The sequence below is a fragment of the Pygoscelis adeliae genome, unplaced genomic scaffold (genome assembly GCF_000699105.1).
Source record: "Pygoscelis adeliae isolate BGI_AS28 unplaced genomic scaffold, ASM69910v1 Scaffold160, whole genome shotgun sequence".
Taxonomy (NCBI): Eukaryota; Metazoa; Chordata; class Aves; order Sphenisciformes; family Spheniscidae; genus Pygoscelis; species Pygoscelis adeliae.
Window position 1 is genome coordinate 3,603,803 of NW_008824035.1, and position 18,055 is coordinate 3,621,857.

Below are 18,055 nucleotides of genomic sequence, written 5' to 3' on the forward strand. Positions count from 1 at the left end.
TTTGGTTCCCCTTTTTTCTGGTGCTCCATCCTGCTCTCTGCAGGTTCCAGTTCAAGAAGTGATAATACACAGACTTCACACCCAGTGAACAACAGAAACCCCAAAGGGGTTCTTCATACACAATAATGTTGGTGCCAAAGGAGGGAGAAAGTAAAATCAAGGGGACTCTGACTGTGAAAGGAGTGATGTGATTAAACGTACTTATCTGGGAAAAGGCCCTTACTGACGTGATGTTTTGCTTCGCTTTGCTTTACAGGTGCTCTCCATCACTATGAGCTTATTTCATAGAGGGACTGTAGCCCGCTTGATCAGCGGATGTTAAGTGTCCCATCTGAAGACGGGTTGATGTGGTTCCTTTCTGCCACTAAGGATTGTGGTTGGTGAATGTATTTGCCCCACCATCTCTAAGTTAATGGTGTGCCAAGGGCAGATGTGAAGCAGCTGTTTCTCTGGATATTGATGTGGTATCTTCTTAACGCATCACGACGCCTTGGGCCCACCGGCAGCACGGGATATGGAGGCTCTTGAAGTTGATGACATTAGCCCTGCCTTGGAAGTGACTGAAGACTTTTTCAATAGTTTTGATACTAAGCTTGAAAAGATTGTGCAGCCCTCTGAGGTGTATGGTGTACAGGAGGTCCCCGAACTGGTTGGGCACGAGGTATTTGATCAGATAACAGAGAGCAGGAATCTGAGGAACGTCGCCTCCTTAGCCAAAAGTAGCCTCATCTGGGATCACTGCAAAAATGGCCTCTTGGAAACCAAAGCTCAGACAGCATTCCCTGCCAAAGACCAGCACGTGGTGCAGAGGGGAACAGCTGCTGACAACCTTGCTTGGGCAGGGGAAGGGGAGACCGCAGCTTTTAACATCTTCAATATGTGCCAGCGGAGGAGAGACAGGCCTCGCTCGGTGAACGACATCCTGGTGCAGAATGAGGAAGCCTCCACATTCAAGCCAGGACACAACAGGTCACGCTCTGATATCAGCCATGTAAACTGGGGAGTGGTCTTCACGGGCACCTCCCTGCAGCAGCCACCTGCGCCTGGGCAGGACAATAACTGCGCTCTGCTCTCTTACCTGGCGTTAACCAAGGGAGAGGACATCCAAGGAAACACAGGTTTGTGCTGATGCTTTATTGTTTCTGTTGTTATGAGGACTTTCCTATTTGTTTTTAATATTTATTTTGAAAGAGGAGCTGCATGTTTTAAAAAAAAAAACAAAAACAAACCCAAAAAACAACTGTGAGGTAGCTCTTAAAATGATGGAAATTAGCATGGCTCTGTTGTCTTTGATATAGCTCTGTCCGTTTTCCTGCCTTAAGGATCAGTTTTTAAACCAATCTTGACTTCTGTTCCTTTCATGGTTTGAAAAACTAAGCTTGTTTTGCTTCTATTTTGTTCGGTTTGACTCAGGAAAAAATTATTTATTTGTTATGTATTTCTGATCATTTCCTTACCTGATTTTCCCAAACTAAAAAAAAAACTTTGAATGCTAAAGCTACTGGGAGAGTGGCAAATCCAAATAAAGGCAGTTTTCATAAAAGTTAAAGAGCGGCCATTAAAAAGAGGACATACAATGCTTGTGAATGAGGCCTGAGATCTCTGTTCTGTTTCTTTAAGAAATGCTGGCTATTCAGTCCATAAACAATTAACAAAAACTCAAGCATGCAATTTGTGCTTGTCAATATTAAGGCATCTCTGCCAGCTTTGTATGGGGTACAGGAAATCTTGTTATCAGATTGAGGCAGGCATCTCCAGTGAGCCATACGAAGCGATACTTCAGCGAGTGATACTTTTTCCTTTTCCTTTCTCAAGCACTGCACTGGAAGAGGTTGTGCTCAGGGTTTTGGAAACACTGAACCAGTGTCTCCATCTCCATGATTTATTTTGTAGATGCCAGAAGTGGACTGGGCACTTACGAAAAAGAAAAGCAGTTAGTGCCACAAAGGTTTTATAACCTAAATAAAGGCAGGACTTAACAAAGGAATTTAAAAATCAAAGGGTTGTGAAAGTGTCCATGTGTGTATGGTGGAATGGCTCCAGTTATGAATAGGTAGCCTGTTTAGGGTTAAAAAAAGCCTTTTGGGTTAGGTTTTCCAGATAAGTCAGCTATTTTGGAGCATGAAACGCAGGTGCCTAAATGGTTGTGTTTGTGGATGTGTGCATATAAAAACATAAATATATATATAAAATATGTAGGTATATATGTATGTATATATATGCACACAAACCTGTAGGTTATTGTGTTATATTGTGACATAGTTGCTGTATCCCAAAGAAGGGTGCTCTTGGTTTACAAAGGCAAGTATACCTGCTGTTATTTTTGTTCAGGGAGTTATATTGCTTCCTGTAGAGTGGGGTCTGTGTTCTGTGTCCTTCCCGTGGAAGGGATGCAGAACAGGAACGCACCCAGAAGCCTGGAGACAGAGCTCCTGGTTTCTGTCAGCTGTATCCTGGGCATCTCATGGGTTTAACTTAACATGTAACACCTTTATATGCCCACAGAAACACCATTAAAATCTAGCCATTAAAGGTCAATACATGTCCCTGATAGTGTTTTAAGCTTAATCTTTTTGGCCCAATTTCCCCACGCAGGGAAAAAGAAAGGGGTTCTGTTACTTACACTGTTTATAATAAGAAATACCTAAGCCATTCTGTATTTAAAGACTTGTTCATGCACTAATTCAGTGAGAGTGATTTCAAGCTGCCACTGGATCCCCAAGCTGCAAGAAGCAAGCCGCCAATCCAGCTGGTGCTGAGCAGCATAGTCCGAGGCCGAACAGGTCTCCCTTCTGTCAGTCCAGGGCTTAGGCAACTGCAGGAGTACGTTGGGGTGCACCGTAATGCATTGTACCTCTGTTCGGGGTGAAGCAAATTACATTCCCCTCTCCCTTACACACAAATGCAAGACAGTGTGATGCAACTGTTCATAAAAGGAAGCAAAAATGAAAAATGGAAATGATGTGGGTTTTTCTTCCCCTTCTGGCAAGCAAAGAAATTTTATTAGGAACTGCAGTGCTGGGACACCATTGTGTCTGCAGTCGGGGACTGCATATTGCATTGTCTCCCCCCTCCTGGGTGAGAGTCTCCACACTTTCAGAAGCTGGGCTGTCTGCAGTGTTGTCCTTCTTCGACCCCAGCTCCCACTTCAGCTGTTCCAGTCCACTTTGCTTAGAGACGACAGACCCCAGGGAGATGCACCAACCCTCTGGAAGCCCTAATAGGGCCTTGCTGTATCCAGAGTCAAGTCTATAGCAGGATTCTGAACTGGTGTCTAGAACCTTCTGTGCTGTAACCATGAGAGGAAGAAAAAAGACAAGCAATGTGCTCTGTGTACAGTTGGATCTAACAGGGGGATTCCTTAAGCTAGGTTGTGTCCAGGATTTAGTCACCCCATCGCAGTGTGTACCCAAGGTGTGCCGCTTTAGTAGTAGCAGTGGAGTTCAGTAGTACTATTCCCAGCCCCTCAGCAGGCACTTGTACTGTTTAAATGCAGTTAATGCAATGAAGTTTTTCTCCATACAGAAAAAGTAAACAAACTGTGTTAGAGTGATATACTCTTTATCGTTATGATTTCATGTTAAACATTTTGGAGTTGTGAGTTTTAACTGTGAAGAACTCGCATCTATAAAGTAGTTTTGTGAGGTATAGCAATATTAGCACTCTTAAGAAAACCAGAAATTGACAGATTTCCTTGAAAAAAACTCTTGTTTTTATACTATCTGCAATAGTGTCAGGTATCTTACAGCTCATCTGTTCCTGGATTTCTCTGTGGCACCAGGAACAAGTCCCATTGCTGTGCTCAGTGCTGCCAGAAGCGTTGTCTCTTCAAAATGGCTTTTTACAGAAGAGACTCAGTATGGTCAAGTTCTGGGATCTCAGAGGTGAACCGAGCAAGGGAAGGAAATGGATTAGTAAGAGTGGCTGAAGAACTTCTCCCAGTACTCACCTGCAGCCCAGCAGCAGTCAGTACCTCTAAGGTGCTCAGCCCACAGTTCTTCTGTTGCTTTTTGCAAAGGTGCAAGGCATTTGTCAGTGCTTGCTGTGTGCCCTCCAAGAGCCTTTCTGCATGGGATGTTTGAAGGCAGTGGTACCTTCTTTGAGGAAGGAGAACTTCTGTGCTCTGAAAATGCACTCTTTTAACCTGTTTCCTTAACCTGTTCTGTTCAGCTGCTGTGCAGGTTTTAGAAGGTAGCCATGGTATTTCTTCCCTCTGTGTTTACAAGAGAGCCTGCCATAGAGTTTGCTGCTTCTGTGAGCTGAGCTGAAAAGAGAAAAGCAAAAGCAAGAAAGTAGATGTTGCAGGTACGTGTATCTGGGACTGGTAATTATTCTCCACAAGAGACCAGAAAATGTATTTTAAGGTTGGCTAAAAGCTGCTGCAGTGGTTGAAGGAGTCATAGTGGCTGCAGCCCGTGGAGGCATCCCTTTCCAGGGCTTTAATACAGATTAAACTAATGCATATGAGATACTGAGAGCAACTTCAGCCACTCCTATCAGTCCTCATTGCGGTAAAGGACTTCCCTTTGGAGCCTGCAGAGGTCTCCCAGTCCTCCGAGGCTGGCCGAGTTGCTGCATACATTAACTCTTCACAATTTTTTTTTTCCTTATCTTCATAGTATATTTATTACTATGAGCTTATCTGTTCCTGCTGCTTGCTTTTTTATAATACAAATAAAATGAAACTGGATCCTTTCCATGTGCTGTGAAAGAAAAGGATCTGAAAAGAAGCTGTGCCTTTTGGGGCATGATCTCCTTAGGCCTGCTGGCAAAACAGCTAGTGTACTAGAAGTGAGCACTGTTTGTGCTATGGAGCAGTGTCAAGCAGTAAGTGAAACTAGCAAAGACAGAAGTTGTAAGCAAATTCAAGGCAGGCTTTTGTATTTCTGGGCATGTGGCCTGGCAAACAAAGGGAGAATGCTGCTTCTGTAGTATCCAGCGAAAGCTTGCTTAGATTAAAACACAATGTGTGAGCAGTTACCTTTGATAGTCATGTGGATGTTTTCATTCAAACATAGCCACTCCTGAGAGCGCGGGTGCTATAGTACTTTTCCTGGGTAGCTGTTTTGTTTGCTTGCCATGCCTGTGAGCTTGGGGAACTCCAGAGCTGTCACTGCACTGAGCACCTGCATGCTGACAAACTGTCCTTAACTGCAGAAGGCTGACGCCTTGTGCCCCTCTCCAACAAGCAGCTATGGAGGTACTCAGCCAGCACCATTGATTTTGGCAGTATGCTCTGTCAGGAAGCTGAGCCTACAGGGTGTTTGCAGCACTGTTGCATGGCAAAATAGACATACCAGAGAAAGGTGACTGCCTTAAAACTGGGCAACAGGCCCGAATTCTACTGTGTCTGATCGAGGCCAGGATTTCACCTCCTTCTTTCAACTGACTGATTTAAAAAATACCTTTTTTCCCCCTCTCTTCACATCTTTTTATCTGGCTGGGAGCCTAGTCATTGTTTGGGACACTTTGAAGGTATGATCTTGTACTCAGAGTTTGTGCAGGGGATATTTCAAGAGAGGTTTGGGCCCCTCTTCATATAACTCTTGTACATGTTACATACTTTTCTAGTGTGTTTTTGTGGAGGTGAGACATCTAAATCTGTATTCATGAGCAACACACCACTGATTCATAGGCTGGGGACTGTGAGTGATCCTTGAGTTCTGAGGAATCATTTTACAGTGCTGCTTTCTCTTATTCTGGCAACCACACAGACTTTATGTTGGGGTGTTTTCTTTGTTTGCCAGATATCCTCACCTTCGGCAGCAGCAGTAGTGGTGGCTGGTACCAGCTGTGTGCCTGTGATGTTGGCTCATGCAGCATTTAGTGGTACATAACAGCGTGCTGAGCAGGTGTGTGGTGGTGGGTCACAGAGCAGCAGACAGCAGTGCCATCAATTGCCGCCGCTGTTGTCCTGCTCAGGGAGGAGCTGCAAAGACAGCTAGCTGGAAAGGGGAGGTGTGGCAGGTATGGGAGCTGCTGCAGAGGTGGAGGTGGCCAGAGATCCTGAGAGGTGTGAAACATTGGAGGTGTGACATGCAGCCTTCATGCTTCCCCTCCAGTGACAGCCAGGTAAAGCCTAGCTCCTGTCCCGCCTACCATGGAGGTTTCTGAAGCCTGATTGCCATTTCTGATTTTGCAAAAACACCCCTGTAGCACTGTCTTTTGTCTGTGGTATGTAGAAGCTACACAGCCAGGGCAGACCAATAGGCTGTTAATTGCCACTGGGATGGCAGAACATTATAGATCTGTGGTGTTGTGCAGAAGATAATGGTGCTGTTGTCCAAGAGGCAGATGTGTGGAAACAACACTTCTGCACCTTCCTCTCTGGAGAGCAGGAAGCCTCAAACCACTTGGAAATAATCCCAGAGGTATCAAGCCAGTTGGAGAACTGATGCCCCCCCTGTGGCCAATTTATTTTCAGCACTAAAAGGTAGTCAAGAAGAAGGTAGCTGTACTGCAGAGATTTGGGGCCTTTCAAGATTGAGAAGGTAAAACTGTTATTTAAAATCCAATGTGAGTTGGATGCCCTCCACTGCGGGGATTCGTAAGTGCCAGGGACTGTCTGTGCATCTAGCAAGAGATAGCCCCTTCTCCTGGGAGATTACAGCTTAAATACGCCACACAGTAAAGGTAGGGAGGATGAGTAGGGGCAAAGAGAGGTGAGGCGCTTTGTGGAAGATCAAATGGGAGTATAATTTGGATCACCTGACTTCAACTCATCTGCTGGATGATACTTCCCCTCTAACCCCCCTGGCTAATTTGGGGAGTGCAGCACTTGTTCCCTGCAGGCTCACTCCTGATTGCTCCTTGGGCTTGGGCGCCCTCTGAGCTGGAAGGGCCATGGGGTGCTGGCAGAGAGCAGCAGCAGTGGAGGGGGCTAGGCTGGGCAGCTGCCGCGGGTGGAGGGAAACGTGACCTACTCCACTCCTTTGCCTCAGAGGCTGTGGGAGGGTGCAGGGTGATGGAGAGGGGAGTGTGGTGGGAGGCGATGGGAGGGGCTCACATACAGGGGATAAATTCACAGTGCAGGAGGGTTACAGTAAGCAGCACTGATGAGTCTGGTTGCGAAGCTGTTCTGGTTTGGAGGGTTATTCTTTATGGAGATTTTTGCTCTGGAGCTATGACACTCCATAAAGCTAATGAACAGAGTTTTCATCTCCTGGGGCACTGCTGATTGCTTCCAGTGATGTTGTGATGACTTTCATAACTGAATTTTCAGGTTAGTTGTTATTATTCCCTTAGTGGTGTCAGCTAACCCTCCTAATGTGAACTGACCCTGTTTTCGTAGCTTTGACAGTCACTTTATACCCTTTCTTCCTTCCTTTTAAAGCTGAATTGAGTGAATTTATAAAAAAATCAGCAAATCCATCTTTGTTTTGATATTCTCACTTCTTTTGCAAGTGCCCCTGTTTTATGCATCTCCTAGCTGGTGGTAGGTAACCATCTCTCTCAACTCATTATATTTGTCTCTTCCAGAGTTGAGTCCTGTTCTGGGTTGGTCTTGCACTTTGACTGAATCCAACCTCCTTCTCCACTGCCCCCTTGGCACAGGCACTGTGTCAGTATGCACAGGGTGCTGGTCGTCTGCTCAGCAAACACTATACAAGTGTTGGACTTGCTGCAGAGGAGCAAAAAGGAATGGATGGAGTGGCTGGGCAGCCAGGATCCTGTAGACTTCAGCAGAGTTTCTCGTGTGTTTCTCGTACAATGCCACAACTGAAAGGAAAGACATAAAGAATAATTTGTTCAGGTTCTTTGTCCATCTGTTTAGGTAGTTCATTCAGTGAGGAGTTTTTTTGGTGAACAGCTAAGCCAACCTCACTAGCAGTGCATAAATCTAAAATTAAAGCAGGTTTTGCTTTCCCGAAGCCTAAGGAAGACGAAAAAGAGTGAATGCCCTTCTGGTGGGGAGAGATGCTGTTTCTTTATATAAATTAATGCAAACTGCTACCTAGTTACAAGTCTCATTGCTGTAGTAGTCCCTTGAAAAGAGGTGGCATTGGGAGAAAAAGCCAGATTTGGCTCCAGGACAGCCATGTGCTGGAAATTTGTGGCTAAATATCAATGCCATTATTTCAGGACCAAGTGGAATCGGATATACTTGCCTGAAAGAGATATACTTGCAGAGCCAGATGGGAATATAGGTGGGAAGAGAAGACTGTATTTTTAAGTAGGAGGGAAGTGGACATTGTGGATCTGAGTCACACTGGCTGAGGCACAGTTTGTCCCTGGTCTAGCAAACCCCACCAAGCAGTGACTAGCCCAACCCAATTTGAGAGCATTTTAGATCCCAAAGGTGTCTCAAGTTCTATGGAAATCAGAGAGGAGGACTATTGACAAAAACTTGGTAACTTAGGCTCATCTCTTACTAAGCATTAGAGAACCCAGAGAGGAGTGCCACCTCAAGAGACAAACCCCTCAGAAACTAGGGATCTCTGCTTCTGCTCTTTTCCGAGTTACTTGGTATTACTGTCATCAGAAATGCTTCACTGGTGGAAAACAGGGCAAGTTTTCTTGCTATACCAACAGGGACGCAAGTACAGTCAGTTGTTCAGGAGCGTGTATCTTCTGGACATGCTGAGACAACATTTGGGCTCCCTCTCCTGTGGTACTGGTTGCACCAACTGCCCCCCAGTGTGGAGAGGGGTAGATGTGTGCTTGGTGCACGGTTCCTAGCCAGGACGAGTGGGCAATTCCCAAAGGAGAGGAGAGACGCTGAAGAAAATATTGCCCTGTCCCCAGCTGCTGAGTCTCTCTTTGTTTCCCTCTGCCTCCTTCCCCCTCTTCCCTTGAAATTATAACTCCAAATGGCTCAGGCGTGGGCCATTTACTGTTATTATTTCCCTTTTTTCACTCTTCCTCAATTTATTCTCCCCGTCTCTGCAGGGAGGAAAAGAGATGCAGTTTCTGTTTGGAAGGTGGATGGAGAGATGGTAGTGTTTGCTTTCTGAGTGGAAAGGTATTATCTGACACACTGCATGTCGAGGAGATAAAGGAGCAGAGGGTTGTAAGGGGGATGTGTGGTGTGTATGTGTAGCATATGGATTCCACCTGTCTCTGCCAGCATCTATTGCCCTGACCTAAACAATACAAGGCATTTGAATTTTAATCAAGTTGGCTGCTGGTTCTGTCCCAGTTAGAGTGAGACACAGTGGAGCCGATTCATGGGAGCTTGAACGGAAGGAGTGGGGCGAAGGAGGGAGAGAGGGGTGCCTCTGTGAAAGGCAGGGAGAGATAGCCTTTCTCTAACTCAACAAAAGACAAGCAAACCTGTGTGCAGATGAAGGAGGGGTGGCTGGGGGAAGGTTACGAGTTGTCTTATTATGGAGAAGCTTGAACTGTCATCTGTACTTGATGGAAGCGAGAGAGATTGCAGTTGGAGCTGCAGAAGCGCTGCCTCCCTGATTGGATTAATAGAAAGGGAAGATGACTCTAGAATGGCTGCCCATTATCTGCACTACAAAGGGATTAGTGTGGGTTTCAGAGAAATTAATGGCTTTTGAGTTAGCGCAGAAATACTAATGAATGTCAGGGCCAGAGATGTACGGTGAACAAAATTGGTTCTCTTTTAGTGTGTGTGTGCGCGCACGTGTATCTATCCATTTGTGATAAGAAAGTGTGCTTTTTCTCTACCATTTTGTGTTTTAGATTAGGCTTTCAGTTTTCATATTTAGCTGAAATACTCTCGAGTAGCTTATTTGTCGGCAAGGTATAGTTATATTGATTTCTTTTCCACCTTTTCAGACCTAGTGCCACAGTAGCAATTTTTTAATTGTTGTTATGATTTTAGTCATATATGCAGGAAATCTTTGTAGGTAAAGTGTAGAGTGCTTTGAACATGGTGTTAAATGCAGGCTCCGTTCTGAGTAAGCAGGCAATGCGGGGAAGCTGAGGCTGAGCTGGCAAGGCGAAACCGAAGTGCCTCCTTTTTGTTAGCGTGGATGGGAGGTAGCATCCTTCCCCTGTTTTTTTAACCCCCATGAGGTTTACATACGCACATTAAGTATAGTATGCAATTAATTCTCATGTGTGTTCATTAAGTTTAATTGAAACTTGTCTACTTAATCCTTATAAATCCTTAAAGTTGGTCTTCACTGAAGAGCTAGCCAAAGCTTTTACACTGTTGCTGTTCTTAATCCTCCTCCTGACCATACACGAAACTCTCACAGCCAACTACAGCAATGCTTTCAGCCAAGGACAGGAGCATCTCCGTAGACTGAAGTTTACAGCCCAAGGTCTGCTTTCTCACCAGTTGGTATCAGAAGCCCTTTGGACAGTAACTAAGTCCCTCAAATACTCATAGTCCCTGACTCTCCTTGTGCCCTGGGAGGATAGACAGACTCACCCATTAGCTGGCGGTGGTGAGAGCGGCTTGGCCAGCAATCCTGGCTGTATTAGCTGGGAAGCTCAGTACGTGTGGGGATGCAGTAACTTTTATACAGGCTTACCTTTGGCTCTTTGTTTCCAAGCTTCATCAAGCCCAGATGCTTCTGTTCTCTTAGCTCTGCACTGAAGACATCCTAGGTATACTCAGAGGTGATCGCGTCTAAAACTTGTTAGAGTGTGGCCTGTTAACGTGAGTGGTAACTGGTTAAGCTGAGATGCTGAAAATATTTTGCGCCTCCAGCTGTCTATGCTATCCCTCTTTCAAAGGTTGTCAGCCCGAGGGCAGAAGCCACGAGTGAAACAGCTCCTGTATTGCTGTGGATTGTAATGCTGCATGTTAAGGTCAATTGATGCTGATTTTGTTTTGACCTAATTGTGCCGGGCAGTGGATGAGGAGCTGTTCCCAGGTGGCTGCCTTGCTACTGAATTGGGTATAGCAGTCTCCAAGGGAGATGAACAACTGGAGGCAGAAACCTCTTCACTTGTGTCTGTTAATTCTGCCACTGTTAGTAAGTCAAGACCCATCATGGGTACCCTTACTGGAAAGGTGAAGTAGAAGTCAAATGGGAGCAAGAATTTGTTCCTCAGGCTGGGTTGTTTCGGGGTGCCAAGTGTTAAAGTTGGTGTTAGAGCATAACGGTGAATGCCACTGAATTTATAAAGGGACCAACAAAAATTGCATAGAGCTACATGTGCAGCCCAAGGTGAAAATACAATGTTTGCATGTATTAATGGTGGCTGAAGTGGTGCAAGTCAGATTGGAACAAATTTTGCACAGAAACCTTTTTTACAACTCAGAAATGCTTCAGATAATTTCTTTTAAATTTGTATCGCTTTGGTGCCTGGAGTGACTCATGTATGGCTGGCTTTCTGGGGATGAAGAAGATTCCCCTTGACTTCAGCTTGGGCTTAGGTTTGTGAAAGGGTCTGCACCTGAAGTGCTGAGGCGCTTAGATATGTGTGTTTGAGTCTGGGTAGCCTCTTACTTTTCACTTTTGGTCATGTCTCCTGATCCTGATTCTCATAAATCAGCAAAGCTCCTCTCTAGTAAAAAGAGCTGTGCAAAATGTTCTGGTCCCGGGTCGTGATGAAATGTGGTAAGAAACTGCTGTCGTTGGGCACAGTTCTCCATTCCCCGTGTCCTGGGTAAGTCCAAGTGCCAGGTGCAGTGCCTGGGTGCTGGCAATGGGGCTGTTCTGGCTGGTTCCAGCAGCCCCACTGTGGGGCGCAGCTGCACCCATCAGCCACAGGTGGGGCCTCTCTGGCAGAGTGCATTTCAGAAAGGGCAAAGCACTCCATGGTGGTGTGAGGAGTGAGGAAGAAAGTGTGAGGAGCAGCCCAGGGTCAGAGGAGGAGAAGGTGCTCCAGGCGCTGGGGCAGGGATTCCCCTGCAGACTCTGGGGGAGACCATGGTGGAGCAGGTATCTCCCTGCAGCCCATGCAGGACCCCATGCTGGAGAAGGTGGAGATTTCCTGAAGGAGCTGTGGCCATGGAGTGCTCATGCAGACCTGCTAGGTCTATCCTGAAGGACTGCAGCCCCTGGAGAGGACCCACACTGGAACAGGAGAAAAGTGTGAGGAGGAAGGAGTAGCAGAGAGGAACTGACCACGACCCCCCATTCCCCTTCCTCCTGTGCTGCTTGGGACAGGGGGAGGTAGAGGGGTTGTGTGTGAAAGCATGAAGTTGAGCCTGGGAAAGAGAGGGGCACGAGGGGAAGGTGTTTTAGTTTGTATTTATTTCTCACTGTCGAAATCTATTTTAATTGACAATAGATTACTTTATAATATTGTACTCTTCTGGACTAGGTTCTGGGAGACTTGCAGTGTTTCATTGCTCTGTCACTATTCTCCTGGATAATCTCAGGAAAATCGCTTTGTTTCCCTGTCCCCTTTTTGTAAAGTGTTTTGGTGCCTCTGAGTAAAAAAGTGCTGTATTCTCCTTGGCTCAAATGTAGAGTCAGTGCTTGTGTTTGATAATTATAACCAATTGGGTGAAGGCTATTTCTGCGATCCTATCCTCCAGATATATCATGTATGGGTAGGAGAGAGAAGCCAGAATGGCGTAGCAATTTGAAACAGTTATTTAAAAAGAATTAATGGTAACGTTCTCATTTTGTTTCCTCCAGAATGCAAGTCAACGTTCCCAAATATTCTGAAGAAGGGATACTTAGAAATTAGAAGAGACAATGACAGCTACTGGCAAGCCTGTTACGCTGAGCTCTCCCCATACAAACTGTACCTGTATTGCTTGGACAGCAGTGGCAACCAGACTCTTCCCACCGTGTATCCACTCATGCATTTTCAAAGAGTCACTGTTACTGGTTGCATTGAAACCAAGGTGGTTGACGCTGTCCTGTCAGACAACTCGCAGCTACAGCTGAAGGCAGAGTCTTCGTGGGAGGCTTTGGACTGGGGACAGAAGCTCTGGGAAGTGGTGCGTGCTTCTGTGCCTGCTTTCACGAGGCAGCAGGAGAAACTGGAGAATGTGCCAAAGCCTGACAATAACAGTGACCTTTCTCAAGCCAATGGATTGTTAGAGAAGCCTATGGAGCTCTTCCTATCCATGAATTTGACTGAAAACACTAAAGAGTACCAAAATATTCTCAAATCAGGGACTCTTTATAGGTTAACTGTCCAGAATAACTGGAAGGCATTTACTTTTGTCTTGAACAGGTCTTATCTCATGGCATTCCAACCGGGTAGGCTTGATGAAGATCCGCTGCTGAGCTACAATGTCGATGTATGCCTGTCAGTCCAGACAGATACTCAGGATGGCTGTGACTCTTGCTTTCAGGTCATTTTTCCTCAAGATGTCCTCCGCCTGCGTGCAGAGACTCGTCAGAGGGCCCAGGAGTGGATGGAGGCACTGAGAGCAGCAGCCAATGCTACTAGAAGTTTAACTCGGAACCCGCAGGTCATGCTTAGGAACAAACCTGGAGATCGGCCCTTTGGAAACGATCTTAGAAAGAGCAAGCGCCAATCTGTGACCACCAGCTTCTTGAGCATCCTGACCACGCTGTCTCTAGAGAGAGGGCTCACAGTTCAGAGCTTCAAGTGCGCAGGTAAGCAACCAGACTGCAGCATCTGCACCCACTCCCCTTCTGCAGGAAATCACTTGGAAGAGCATGTATGTGTGTTAGCAGCACACAGCTGTTCCCTGCCTCTCACTATGGCCATAGACACTTTGGTGTGTTAGTCTTTCTTTGCTCTCTGTAAAATGTGGAGAAAAGCCTATGGGATATTCAGGGATTCACCTGCATTTGATGAGCAGTGCTAAAACGTTCGATCCTGCACATACAGCACTACATGGGCCAGGGCTGCCTGTTTTCTTGATTCAGGACACTGGAAAGGTGGTCCAGAATCAAAGTGATTTGAATTCTGGATATGATGCAACTTTCCAACTTGGAGCACTTTTGTTTCCTTTTATTACTGTGTCTCCTCTCAGTCATTTTTGGAACTCAGTTTCAGCTCTGGGCCTTCTGAGGAGACTCCTCAAAGCATATATGCTTCCATGAAACACCACCATTTGGCGGCGTGTGTTCTAGTACTGAGGTTCAGACATGAGCTCATCTGCTCAGTTCTTCCCTTGAGGTAGGGGTGAAAACATGACCTTAAGCCTCTGCATCTAATTGTAAATCTCAATTCATTTGACTGCTGACTGTAGTTCTAGGCAAGAGCATGATTTTATCCAGTTTGGGAATGAAGTGAAAATAGAGAGGACCTGTGTGAATGCAGTTCATTGTCCTTTTACTTTAGCAAGGACACCTTTGTGGAGCAAATTTGGGAACTTTGTGCCTAAATTGTACTCTGTGGCTGGCTTTAGTTATGCTCACTTAGAGATTGTCAGCTGTATCAGAGACAGCTTTTCTGGAGGTGTTTTCCTCTTTTGTTATGGGAGCTGTGAGGGTCCTGCCTCCTCCCCACTCTGCTCTGGGGTGGGGGAGCTGTCTGGTGTGGAGGTCTCCTGTTGCTCTGGAACCATACGTGGCTCTGGGGGGGGTGTCTGTGTGGGCCCAGGACCTGCTGGCTGGCCTGAATCCCTTCCAGGGAGACCTGAGCCCCAGAAGTACTGGGTTGCCCTCAGAACTGCCCGTGGGTACAGCTGGGTTTGTCCCTCTCTGGTGGTCACACGTGGGTGGTGTTCCTGCTCACCTCTCCACAGTGCATGGCACCCACCTGGTAGCTGGAGCATCGTGAAGGTTGGCCTCGCTGCAGTTAATGATTTGGTCACAATATTGGGGCTTCTGCCTGAACTCAGTTCTGTTCTTGGCTGCAAACTCTTTGTGTGATTTCACGTCAGTTTTTTCTGGGAGTAATTATGTGCCAAACTACTGCTGAAACTGAAGGTGCCTGGGTCCCATAATAACTGATTACCTGAACACTATTGGACAATGGTCATGTCTTACCTTTAAGGGTAGTTGTGAGAGTGAAAACTGCAGGGAGACTCCAAGAATGGGTCAAATAAGTATCCCCCAGATGGATCCAGCCCAGTGTGTTACCCAGCAGCCAGCCTTGTGAAACTCAAGAAGACAGCAGAATTAACTGCCTTATTTTAAGATAATGTCCCAGATGACGTTAAAGCTTTATTCCTTTCTCCTCATTTCTTTTAATTCAAAGCTCAGTAGAGGATTTAATTCAGTAGAGGAAAATTTTTCTAATTTTGCTTCATCCTCTGACTGAGGTCCAGGAGAGTTTCAAGTCAGCATTTCCAATGACCTACTCAAAAATAGCATCAGGCCCTGGGATGGCAACAAAATGCATGTCTCCAATGTGAAATAGGTTTTAGTCTTGTGTTATGTAGTATGGGAGCAGACTTTCCTGTGGGAAGGGGTGGATTTCCTCTCCCAAACATGGGACAATTCATCCGCACTCACGCATGTATTCCCCACAGAAATAAGGTGCTCTGACTGTGTCAGGGTTGCATGGAGTCTTTTCCTGATACATGTGAGGCATTCCTAGTGCTCCTGTGGTCTCCTTTTGGTCTGCAAAACTGAACAAACACTCTTGTGCAGAGAAATGTGAGTTGTGGAAAGTCTGTGAGAAGCCGGCCACTGGATTCCCTGTACCTGAGGCTGGGGATGCACACCATAGGAGCGGACCCTTTGCTGTCTGCCTGAGACCCCTAGAGCTGGTCTTTGAGAGTCGGCTGGAACTTCTAGCTGTTACCACAGCACAAAGAAATGAATAATTGTAATTACAGCTGGGAGAAACTGGGGAAACTTGTCTGGCTCAAAAAAGTTTGTGCTGAGGAGACTTTGGAGGCACACCAGCAAGCTGAGACTCTCTCCTTGTACCTTGCTCCCTGCAGGCAGTTTGCGCTGTTCCCCGGCGTGGGCTGCTGTTTAACCTAAGGGGCCTGCTGTTGGTAATTACAGCTTGCAGGCATTGAGAGCGGTTTTCCCCAAGGCTGCTGGGAGGGGTAAGCTTGGAAAAGGATGAGGAGGGGGGAGGAAGAAAAGTTTTGCTGTGAATTCTTCAGCCATTTAGTGCAAATTCCTGTAATTACCGTCTTTGTGTCCTGTCCCAATGGCACATAATACAGCAGAAGCCTTTCCTAATTGAGACCTTACAGGAGGTACAAATCCCTCCTTTGTTCGGCCTGACAAATTAGTGCCAGAAAGTGGCAAGGTCCGAGTGGGAATCAAAGGCAAGCAACACAAAGATGGAACTTAAGGCTACAGTAATAACCCTCTCTAGTCCTGCAGGGGTGGGAGGGAAGGAAAAGTAATGACCAATGAAAAATGAAGGGTTTTTTTGTTATAAATTCCCTTGACATGACAGCACCTCAGGGCTGCTTTATTTATTTAGGAAAAGTGATTAAATAGTAATACAACAGGGCAGACCATTGTCTCTCGAGCTACCCCCCTTCCTACAGACCCCTGCTGCCTTGGCTAATTGATTGACAATGAACCTCTGATAAAGAAGGTTGTTGGGAGGACCTGATGGGGACAGGGTGGGTTTTGTTTTTTTTTTTTTCTCTTTGCAGTCTTTGTGGGGTTCCCCTCCCCGATTTTTTTTCTGTTTGAAATGCCGTCTGCATCCCCCTTTCCTTTTCTCCCTCAGTAAAAGCTTTTCAAGGGACTGCTCCCAGACCAAACAGCTGACATTCGCAAGCAGGTAGGGAAGAATGTGAATGTCTGCGCCTTGCTATTGACAAGTTTATCTTGGAGTCTGACTAGCACTTTTCAACTGGTGATATAAGCCAGGGCGGTGGTGTCAGATGTAGTCATGGGGCAGGGGGGACAAACTGTTGATACACTGGAGTCAGAAAGGCAGCTTGAAAAAAGTTTTCTTTCGCTTGATCAGCAGATACAAACGCTTTTCCCCACATTTCTAACTCTTCGTCTTACTGTGGAGGGCAGGACGTTATTTCTCATAATTTTCAAAAATGAACTAATAGGCCACTGGTTAACAGTGGAGAGGCATGTTTTTATAAACCCTTTTACCTTTGCTGCCATTATTTATATTTTTTGGCTTTGAACATAAATACATTTTGGAACGTGGGGTTAACTAGAAATTGCTGGCACTGGAATGGCAGCCTCCTCTGTCCTTTGCATGTTCGTATAACTGCAGGCGTGATCTTGTCCTGTTGCTGTGGGACAGCAATGTTCCCGTGGGAAGTGTTTAGGGCTCTGGGCAAGAGTGGCATTTGTGAGCGTCAATCTGCTCAGGTGAGACTTTGGAGGGACCTATCCCTTGCCTTCAAGTGGATGTGAAGTGAATGTTGGTTGCAAGTCCAAGCTGGTAAATATCAGGTTTTATGATTTGTTCTTTAATAAGTAGGAAATAAGAGGCATGCATCATGTTAGGATGATCTGTTGGGGGGGTGTGTGTGTTGTTATTTTTTACGTATTTATTTCACCTGGATTCAAGAGAAATTCCCAAACTGTTCATATTACAAATTTGGGATGAGGTGACTTCCATCAAAATATGAGTTTGGCAAGTGCAGCATCCTGCAGACAGGGGTAGCCAGTTGTGAGTGCTCCAGTGGCTATCCTGTCTCCCTGTTGGGCCGTCTATGGACTCCTGGGGAAAGGCAGGCATTTCTCGTGGAGGTCTGTAAGGAGCAAATGTCCCCAGCCACCCTTCACTATTGCTATTCCCTTGGCATGTGCCTTCACGTTTCCATAGATGGGGAAGACAAATGGCGTCTGCCCTTGCCTCCTGTTTTTGCATAGCTCCTGTTCTTTTGATGTCTCTCTTCACCTTTTTTTTTTTTTCTCCCTGTCCTTTATTAAAACAAACAGTTTTTCAGTGAAGTCGGTTGTGTCTGCCAGGAGCTCTTGTTGCTTAGAGAGCAAGTCCTAATGGATGTGGGAGTTTCTGCCTTCTGCAAAATGTGCTCTACACCCTTTTGTTTGTCTGTGTGGCTTTTCTTGCTCCTTTTCTGGGGTGCCTTCTGTCTTTTCCTCCCTGCTTTCTCCGTGTCTCCTCACTTGCCAAAAGGATAAATACTGCTATTAGTGCTCCTCTGACTTGGCTGGCTGAGCTGAACACTGGGTGCAGAGAAGCCAAGGTTAGTAAATGGGCTATTTCCTGAGCTTGCCGCCCTGTCAAACTGAGCAGCAGGTGGAAAGCTGTTGGCTTTTAAGGAGTCATTCTGCCTCTCGTGCTGTGATCATGTGTGTAGATGGGGCACAGTCCAGTGCAACATGCCCAGCTCGTG

General features: G+C 46.1%; 1 protein-coding gene across 2 annotated transcripts in view; it reads left to right on the forward strand.

Moving 5' to 3' along the window:
- The first annotated feature begins 337 nt into the window (after positions 1-337).
- Positions 338-18,055, forward strand: part of PLEKHM3 (pleckstrin homology domain containing, family M, member 3) — an 85,806-nt gene continuing 68,088 nt past the window's right edge. For both annotated transcript variants that reach the window (XM_009331965.1, XM_009331973.1), the window contains exons 1-2: positions 338-1,118; positions 12,516-13,451. In XM_009331965.1, the coding sequence (XP_009330240.1) occupies positions 515-1,118; positions 12,516-13,451 (1,540 nt within the window). In that variant the 5' untranslated portion in view covers positions 338-514. The remainder of the gene's footprint in view (positions 1,119-12,515; positions 13,452-18,055) is intronic.